The sequence below is a fragment of the Sorghum bicolor genome, chromosome 8 (genome assembly GCF_000003195.3).
Source record: "Sorghum bicolor cultivar BTx623 chromosome 8, Sorghum_bicolor_NCBIv3, whole genome shotgun sequence".
In the NCBI taxonomy this organism is placed as follows: domain Eukaryota; kingdom Viridiplantae; phylum Streptophyta; class Magnoliopsida; order Poales; family Poaceae; genus Sorghum; species Sorghum bicolor.
In genome coordinates, this window is record NC_012877.2 from 1,352,543 (window position 1) to 1,362,585 (window position 10,043).

At 41.8% G+C, this 10,043-nt stretch overlaps 1 protein-coding gene across 3 annotated transcripts; it reads left to right on the forward strand.

Moving 5' to 3' along the window:
- Positions 2,408–6,306, forward strand: LOC8070371 (protein FAR1-RELATED SEQUENCE 5). 3 transcript variants are annotated; one of them, XM_002441685.2, is made up of 4 exons: positions 2,408–4,842; positions 5,142–5,344; positions 5,454–5,574; positions 6,279–6,306. In XM_002441685.2, exons 1-2 carry the CDS (start codon positions 2,755–2,757, stop codon positions 5,190–5,192), a joined length of 2,139 nt encoding a protein of 712 aa, XP_002441730.2. In that variant the 5' UTR covers positions 2,408–2,754; the 3' UTR covers positions 5,193–5,344; positions 5,454–5,574; positions 6,279–6,306. The 3 variants fall into 3 exon arrangements, with proteins under 3 accessions (XP_002441730.2, XP_021301924.1, XP_021301925.1); XM_021446249.1 differs by lacking the exon at positions 6,279–6,306 and adding an exon at positions 6,245–6,265; XM_021446250.1 differs by lacking the exons at positions 5,142–5,344; positions 5,454–5,574; positions 6,279–6,306 and having other exon boundaries at positions 2,408–4,444; positions 4,537–4,678.

Consider the following 10,043-nt stretch of genomic DNA (forward strand, 5'->3'; position numbering starts at 1 on the left):
TCATGAAAGTGTCACACACATTAAATAGGGTGCCACATAAGCGAAATTGCTGACTTGGCAGGGTCATTAAATGAATAAGTTTCATCAGATGAGAGAGGAGTTTCATCCCCATGAAACTCATGTGGCTCGGTTACCTAGTTTATAGTCTTGGTAACTGTGTCATGAAACTATGTATTGAGACTGGTCTAAGACATGATTGTGCTTACCAAGGAGGCATTAATTAGAGGCTAATCTTCCGGTTTTTCCCTTATTAAATAGAACAGAAGGTGTTCCCTAGACATGAAAGATTCTCTTCTCTACTGGTTACTGGGGCTGGTTTCAAGGCGCGCATGGGCGAGGGTAGGGGTTCGAACCCTGTGGCCTGCGCCTTTTTTCTCTTGGACGTCACATTTTGCATGGCGTGGAGTAGCATGCGGAGTAATTGGGGGCGGAGACCGAGACGTCCGTTCGCGTGCAGAAGACCGAAGGGCAAGGGCAGTGCGGTCCATCGGAACTCTTCTAAAGCTACAACGTCATTCTTTGCGAAACTAGAGAGGAAGTCCAGAACGTCATTTAATCCTGGTATGGAGGGAGTATATGGCAAAAGAAGGCATTATGCTTTATTCATCTCTGTTTTCGAAATTGAGTTTAGGAACGTTGTACTATGGAGGGACACAAATTTGATGTTCATATATTTGGTTAAGTGCCCATATTATGATCTAACAAACCATGAGAGACATCTCAGCGCACACACAAGACTCGCGTAAGGGGGTGTTTGGTTGGGGACTTGGGGGTGATAAAATTTAACATGCACTGTAGTATTTTTGTTTTATTTGATAATTAGTGTCTAATTATGGACTAATTAAGCTTAAAAAATTCATCTTGCAAATTATCCTCTAGCTGTTATTTTAGTTTTGCAAATAGTATATACTAGCAAAAATACCCATGCATTGCAACGAGAAAAAAAAGTCTTCAAATTAGAAAACAAGGACATAATGTTACATATTTATTTATATTTTACCCTTTCTATAAACACTAAAAGCTACTCCCTCCATTTCAAATTATAAGTCATTTCAAGAATCTTCGAGAGTCAAAGCATTTTCATGTTTAACCAAAGTTATAAAAAATACTAATATTTGTAACATAAAATGAGTATACTATGAAAATATAATTAAGGATGAATCTAATGATACTTAGTTGGTATCATAATAATAATAATTTTATCGTATAAATTTGGTCAAACTTAGGATAGTTTGACTCTCCAAGATTCTTAGAATGACTTATAATTTGGGATGGAGAGAGTATAATTATACCTTAAGATAACTACATTACGTGCGTCGTGCACCTCAAACTAATTGCAGTAAATTGCAAGACAAATCTTTAAGCCTAATTAGTTTATAATTAGCCATATTACTACAATAACCTACATGTGCTAATGGCGGATTAATTAGACAATAAATTTGTCTCGTAGTTTCTAGATGAGCTATGTACTTTACTTTTTTATTAGTATTCGAAAATCTCTCTGATATTTTTCCGACACATCTAATGTAACACCTAAGAATTTAGCCACACAAGCAACCCTAATTTAACAAGCGGCTTCCTAATCCTCGTGCATCTACCTATACACGCTATAGGGATTTTTTTTCCCCGTGCCTGCCCCGTTCACCGATGCCACACCGGCCAGTGGCACCTAGGCCTGCGCGGCCAAGCATGGCCCTCTCACTGTCAGGGCCAGCTGCAGGAGGCCAAGTGCTGGCCGACACTGGACAGGGTTTGGAGTTGGGACGGTACTGTACATGTGTTGATTCTACGATTAGACCTTGTTTACTTTCACCCAAAAACCCATAATTTTTTAAGATTCTCGGTCACATCGAATCTTTAGACACATGCATGGAGTATTAAATGTAGAAAAAAATAAAAACTAATTGCATAGCTTGGTCGAAATTGACGAGACAAATCTTTTGAGACTAGTTAGTCCATGGTTGGATAATAATTATCACAAACAAACGAAAGTGCTACAGTGTCACGAAATTTTTCCCTTCACGAACTAAACAAGGCCTAATTCATGGAGGATCGAAGCATGCACCACCTGTGCAACTGAATGTCCACTCGCAGTCCTCAACCCTAAAACTCTAAACCCTAAACCCTCAACCCGTCTGATCGAGTCAGTCAAGGAGGCTTGTCCTCTTTCATTTTTTTAGAAAAATCATTATATCACAATGTTATGTGATTGGATCCTGGGAACATTAGTATGATCCATAACATATATTATTTTTAAATAAATAAATATATATATATATATATATTATAGGTGCTAATTTGTCAAAAGATGTTAGAGAAAAAATAGAAGTTGCTCAAAAAATGAAAAAGAAAAGAGAAAAAAAAATTGTATGGGCTTTTATTTAGTGGCCCATCAAACCCACGCACCGCCGGCTCGCTCATCTCCGGTCGCAGCGCCGCTCAGGCTCGGTCCCTCTCCCTCAGCGCAGATCTTCTGCTCCTTCCCCCACTCGCGCTCAGGCTCGGTCTCTTCCGCGCGTCGGCGGCTCCCCCTCGGCGGCGTCCAGCGACGGAGGGGCAGTCCCAGGCTCGGCGGCGGCGTCGGCGGCTCCCCCCCCACCTTCTCTCGCCAGTCGCCTCGCGCCCTCGCCTGCGTCCTCCGCGCACCGGCCGACGACCCTGCGTACGCACCTCCCTCTCCCCTCCCGCCGCTGCTGTTCCCGTGGGAGCCCGGCCAGCTGCCCAGGGTGGCCGGGCCTTGGCTGCGCCGGTGCTATGGAGGGAGAAAGGACGGAAGGCGACGAGCTGATTGCCGATTATGTGGATTGCCTCATGTCTCTGGACACCAACGCTCGGCCTGTCCACAGCGACGGTCTCATCCTCGGTGCTGCAGTCGGGGCCGGAACAGAGGCAGATGCCATGAGAGATTTCCCCTCAGCTGAGGGGGACCCCAATGAGCCTATGCTCGGCATGACATTCGAGTCCGACGAGGCTGCCAAGGCGTTCTACAACGAGTACGCCAGGCGGCTCGGCTTCCCCTTCCGCGTCGGCAGGTCTAGGCGGTCCAAGGGCACGGAGGAGGTTGTCGTCATGAAGAGGTTCGTTTGCTCCAGGGAAGGGATGTACAAGAAGAAACAGACCTCGCCGGAGGATGCGACGAGGAAGCGTGAGAGGATGTCAATGCGGGAAGGTTGCAACGCTATGATGGAGGTGGTTCGGGAGGTGGACCATTGGGTTGTCTCCAAGCTTGAGAAGGCTCACAACCATGATCTTGGCACTTGTAGTGCCAAGGTTGGGTACCTTCGTGCGAGAGGCTTGCTTGGTGGCGGCTCTGATAAGGCCACGGCCACGATAGTGGGGCCTGACGAGATGGCGTTTCTTAGGCAGAATGTCCTTGGGGAAGGAGGGGACGCTCAGGGCCTTCTTGATTATCTCAAGAAGATGCAAGCCAATGACCCTGCGTTCTGCCATGCTATACAGGTTGACAAGAATGGCTGCGTGGTGAATGTTTTCTGGGCTGATGCTAGGGCCAAAGCAGCTTATCGACATTTTGGGGATGCTGTAACGTTCGACACGACGTACAAGAAGAACAAGTATATGATGCCCTTTGTTACTTTCTCAGGAGTCAACCATCATCTGCAGCCTGTTATTTTTGGATGTGCGTTGCTTATGGAAGAGACTGAGTTCTCGTTTATATGGCTATTTGAAACATGGTTAGCGGCAATGGGAGGTAAGGCGCCATGCTCGTTGGTCACTGACCAAAACAGGGCCATGAAGGCTGCAATTGGGAAGGTTTTTTCAAATTCCTGTCACCGTTTCTGTAAGTGGAATATTTTGAGTAGAACCAAGCAAAAACTGACCCATCCATACTCAGAGCATCCAACCCTGAGAGACGAGCTTGAAAGCTGTGTTCTTGAGACTGAAACCATCTCGACATTCGAAACAACCTGGATGTCAATCATTGATAGATATGACTTGAGAAAGAATTCATGGCTTCAAGCAATATACAATATCCGCCAAAAGTGGGTTCCTTTGTACCTGATGGATACATTCTTTGCAGAAACATCTCCTACATGGAAATTGGAAACCATGAATGATTTCTATAAGAAATATTTCAATACAAAAACAACGCTTGAAGTTTTTCTTAATCAGTTTGATTTGAGCTTGGCAAGCCGGTACGAGGATGAAGCAAAAGCAGATATGGATGCCTACTTAAATAAGGCAACTACAAAAACTGCATCGCTAATAGAAAAACAGGCAGCAAGCACCTATACCAAAGCAGTCTTCAGTAAGTTTCAAGAGGAATTTACAGAGTCTCTAGGGTTTATCATTCAGAAAACCAAAGACGGCTGCATAAGTGAATACAGCATCACAAAAGATGAAGATCCATCAGACACATTCTACGTGACCTACAATGCTTCCAATAAGATGGCAAACTGTAGTTGCAAGCACTTTGAATTCTCAGGTATTTTGTGCCGTCATATTCTTGGAGTATACATAATAGTTGATCCACGAACACTTCCAACTCAATATTTTATGAAACGTTGGACAATGAAGGCAAGAGATGATGATGCTTTGTTAGAAGATAATAACAACAGTACTCATGATGAGGATGCGTCTCAGTCCACCACAAGCCGCTACAATGCCCTATGTGCTGATGCCATCAGATGTGCTGAGAAAGGAGCTGGATCGGAGGCAGTCTACAAAGCAGCAAAAGATATCTTACAGAAGGCATATGAAGAGATTATTGCTTATGAAAGAAATCCTGGCCGGGGATCTCAAAGGGATGCTATAAACATCAACGAGGTTGTCACGGTAGATGATGCAATAAATGACCAATCTATGCCAGATTCTGGACGAAAGGTACGCCTAATATTAAAGTATTAAACTGTAAATTCTTCAGGAGAATCATATTCCTCTCAGCATCATTTTGTGCTATGGGTGCAAGGACAGTAGATGGTACTTATGACAGAAGTATTGTGTATTTAACCTGTTGAGAGGAGCAGAGTGTATCTCATTAAAACTTACCATATATTTTTCCTGTTTTTCACTCCTAGTGCTCACTATAGGATCATAGAGCATCCATTCTGATCTACATATAGTTGTATATAATTTCCTTGATCAAAAGCTATACAGATGAGACATTTTTGTTTCCCTTTCAGGTTACTAATCTACTAGGCCAGTTTCTTGACTCCACTTGGTCTCCTGTCTAATCATGTTTTTATCATCTCTTTGGAGATGGAAATGTGATTTAGCAGCATTATCAGCTGTCATGATCGGCATGCAATATCTATTTTGGATCGGGTAGCAGAGAACAGCTCAACAACATTTGGACATTTCAACATGAAATGATTTCCATGAGATGGTAAATCTAAATCATTAGAGTATTAGCAGTATTCGACATTACTGTACCATGTTAATATTTCTTGAGCAATGATAATATTCTAATTTTTGAAATGTCCACCTGACTTCAGGAGACCAGGACAGTTTAGTTTGAAGATGCTGGATTATTTCTGTGATGATGAAGTCATTGTCACTTCAATAGACGTCCTGTATGGCGCTGCCTGTAGCCATTTATGGCTGAAGCTACTGAAGGTGAGCATGTCAATGTCAAATTATTTGCTTTGTTAGGTTTTATTTTTTATTTTTTCATTTAGGAAAAATCACATTCGTGGTGGTCCCTCAGCTTTAGTTTCCGTCTGGCCATACTTATGTGCAACCTGTTGATCGAGCTGAGGGACCGACAGGTTGACATTAATGCAGAATTACATAAGTATGTATTTATGGGTGGTTTTGGGTAATCTGTCAGCCACTCCATTATCCATAACATCAAGTTGAAACCACATCTCAGTACATTTTCTAAATTCTAAGTACACAGCAAAAAGGTTAATAATGATAATCAGACTGTTTATTTGTCCAACATATGAAAGTACAAGTACAACATTGTTGCTTTTGTGTGTGAATATATGGAGAACAAAAAGAAGCTGTAACCAAGCAGCATTCATGTAGTATTAGTGTTTAGCGGTCCATTCAAGACTTTAAACACTCGTACCACTCAGCACCTGCTCAGTCAGGCTAATGTTTGTTACCTTTCTACTCTAATCGTGTTGGCAAACTATTTTCAACCAAGTAAGAGTTGCTGGATATTTATTTTCCTGGTGAATGATTTCTAAAAAGTTGCATTAGTTCTGTTGGGTCTATGTTGGATTCTGAATGCCTGTTCCATTAAATGCAGTTGTGTATCTTGTATCTATGTTTTACACAGGATAAGTTCTGACACGGCAACAATGTGGTGTCAGAACATTGCAGGTAACTGGGGTTTGATAAAGTTAAAGCATCTGAGTCCCAAACTTTTGATCTTGATTCGTGCAAATGGGGAGGATGCAGCACATTTACAAGGTATTCTGGACCTTTATGAAGTGTGCTCTGGGCAAGTCATCAACAAAGTCTGCTGTGTTGTTCAATAAAAATACGAGTAGTGAGGCAAAGATGGCAGTCATGCAAGCTCTAAATATAACACAAGAGACTGACAATGACAGATATCTGGGTTTACCAGTTCACGTTGGGCAGTCCAGGACAAAAACTTTTGAGTGCTTAAAGGATAGAGTGTGGCAACATATTCAAGGTTGGAAAGAAAAGCTGCTGTCAAAAGCCAGCAAAGAAGTGTTGTTAAGGATGTAGTACAAGCAATTGTAACATAAGCTATGGGATGCTTTGACTTATCGAAGACTTGTGTGATCAAATCAGCAATATCATATTCAGATATTGGTGGAGTCAACAGGACAAGGAAAACAAAATGCATTGTGTGAATTGGGATAGAATGAAAATGCCAAAGAGTTACTGAAGATGCTTGCTAAACAGGGATGGAGATTGGCTCAGAATCCAGATTCCTTGTGTGCAGTACTTCTAAAAGCTAAATATTTTCATTTGGCAGATATCTTATTTCTTGGAGGAGCATTCTGAAGGGAATGGATCAAGGGTGTGATATGGAGAGTGGGATCGGGGAATACATCAAGGATATGGGTCTTGGAGGAGCATTCTGAAGGGAATGGATCAAGGGTGTGATATGGAGAGTGGGATTGGGGAATACATCAAGGATATGGGATGACCCTTGGTTGCCGAGAGGCTTGACACAAAGACAGTACACTCCAATGGGACCAAACCTTTTAACTTTTGTCAATGATCTGATAGACCCGGTTACTGGACAATGGGATAAGGAGTTGATTGAACAAACTTTCTGGTCGGAGGATGCACTAGCCATACTATCAATCCCAACGCCTGATGGCATGGATGATACTTTTGCATGGTATTATGACAGAAAGGGCATGTTTTCAGTTAGATCAGCATATCGGTTATATTGTGATTCAGAACCAACAAGGAAGCGCGTCTACAAGTGAGGAGAAAAAAAAAGTTATGGGCATATTTGGGGGAAAATTTTGAAGCTGAATTGCCCGAACAGGATATAGCACTTTGTTCTGAGGTTGGCCACAGATTCATTAGCTCTGACTACGAACCTGAAACGAAGAGGCATGACAGTGGATTCCGCCTGTTTTGTCTGCCAACGATAGGATGAGGATGGAGCACATTTATTTTTCAAATGCAAGCATGTCAAGCATGTACGGTGTCATATGGGTTTAGAGGAAGTAAGAGAGGGGTTCAAGGAGGTTCAAGGACCATCAGTCTGCACAGGCACGTGGAGCAGCTAATGACCCTGGATACTCCCACACAATTGAAAGTCCTGTTCCTTCTATTTAACTAGTGACATGAAAGAAATTGTATCAGAGAAGGAGGGACAAGGAGAGCGGCCAGGGAATTGGCTATTTTGTCGTTTTGGCAAGCGGAAGAGATAAGGGAGATGCATGAGAATTGAGAAGCAAAGAACCCCTGGTATGCAGTTGCAACACCAAGATGGGAAAAGCCACAGCCTGACTTTCTTAAAATTAATGTTGATGGAGGATTTGATCCTACAACCAAGAAAGGGAGTTGGGGCTACATTATTCAGGATGAGGATGGCTGGATGGGAACATTATTAGAGCCGGAGCTGGCTCATGAACAAGGTATAGGAAGAATCATCTTGGAAACTGATGCATTACAAGTGAAGCTGTCACTGTTATGGGCTGATTATGGCCTTGCTGTCTTAGGTGGAATTATAAATGATCTGAAGGTCTCTCTGCAGGAAGATTTCTTTCTGCAAGTGTGCTGCATGTTTCTAGATTTTTTTTTTAAAAAGTAGCTCATGAACTTGCAAGATTGGGTGCCACCAATCAAGTCTCTATGCATCACATGATTTTCCAAGTTGTATCATGGGACTGATGTCTGAGCGATCTTGCTGTGTCCCAGGGTTAATGGAATCCATGAGGTTCCTTTCAAAAAAAGAAAAAAAAAAAGACCACTCAATGGAGAATTGCTGAGTCTGATGAGTTCAGTGCAACTTGAATGAACTCCAGTACCTTATATGCCTATAGAAACCGACTTTTAATGTAGGTTTCTGTGCGACATGAATTGACTCCAGGACCATAGATGGCTTTGGAAATTTGAGTTTCCACCCAGCCGGCAGCTGTGGTGATAGATGTGGAACCAGCCATACCATTGCCCAGGCAAAATGCATGTGTGGATGTTACTGGCGAAATGAGATTCTGGAGATTTCTTTTGCTGTCTTTGTTTGACAACGGCGAGGTGACACATGCATCTGGTGTTGTTTGTAAGCAAACAATAACAAGGAACGCTGGTACACTAATTACTGAATTCTGTACATTTGTCTCAGATTCGGCTATCTGTATATTGTCGTCTTCAAATTGGGCTACCGTCTACGACTTGTGATGCTTTTCGAAACAGTGAGACATTATTTTGGGCTTTGTCATCTTCGTCACATATGGGCTGTTTGGTTTGGTGCCGGTAAAGGCCTGACCAAATTTTGAGGTGTCTACAAAATTTGGCCATCATTTAGTTCTCTACAAGTTTTGGCTCGTTCTAAATTTTGGCCCTGGCCTGCTATACTAAACACCAGAGGTGGAGGGGTGTCACGAGTGAACGTTTTGGTGGCCTGGCTTTGGTTTGGCTGCCCAAATAATAGAGGGTGACGTGGCAGCTTGCTAGTGGCTGCAAATCATCCAATTTCAAATGATTATTATACTTCCTCCGTCATGTTATATACTATTCTATTTAAGTATTTATTGACCCGAAGATCCATGTTAGATACTACCTCCGTTCCAAAAGAATGCAATTCTCGCATCCAAAGAAGTCAAAGATTCTTAATTTTGACCAAATATAATTTAAAAAGTATTGACATTTATAATGTGTAATAAGTATCATTAGATTAGTCATTAAATATATTTTCATAATAAACTTAATTAGAGATCTAACTGTGTATAATATCTTATATAAACTTGGTCAAATTTAAATATCTTTTGACTTTTCAGGAAGTGAGATTTACATTCTTTTTGAGACGAATGGAGTATATCTAGATTTTTTTTAAAAAAATTAGCGACACAATGGATCCATGTCATTCATTATTTTTTGGCAAAGTTTGGGAGTAATCCAAACACCGTTTATTGCTCCCCTAGATTCTGTCATTACCCAAGATTGGTACAGCTATGATCCAACCATCTCTTTTTTGCCATATTTTAGCATTTCTTGGTATATTTGGATTGCAATCTAAGGTTGCCACAATTAACCTTAGGTATACACAATTGGTTTAGCCATTGTTTGGTTGCTACCACAACTTTGTCTGCCTAACTTCTTAGTCACTTGGTCCACACTCAACTTTTGTTTATGTAACTTCTTCTAATCTCTGAAGTTATAGGGGATGGATTTTGTTGCCATTAAAGTGTGTGGCAAGACTAACCTGGTATGGTTTGGCAAGCATTTATTGTTGCCAAATTTTGGTTTGACCTGCTCATGTGGTACATTCTATTGTACAACATGACTACTTGTGTTCTGAGATAAAATATATAATGGTAGAGTTTGGTTTCAGGGGCTAGGCTGCCTCGCCTTGCCCATGCGAGTGAGCCTTTCATTGGTGGCTTTTTATCACTCTTGTGTAAATGGTTTGCTTGGGCTCAAAA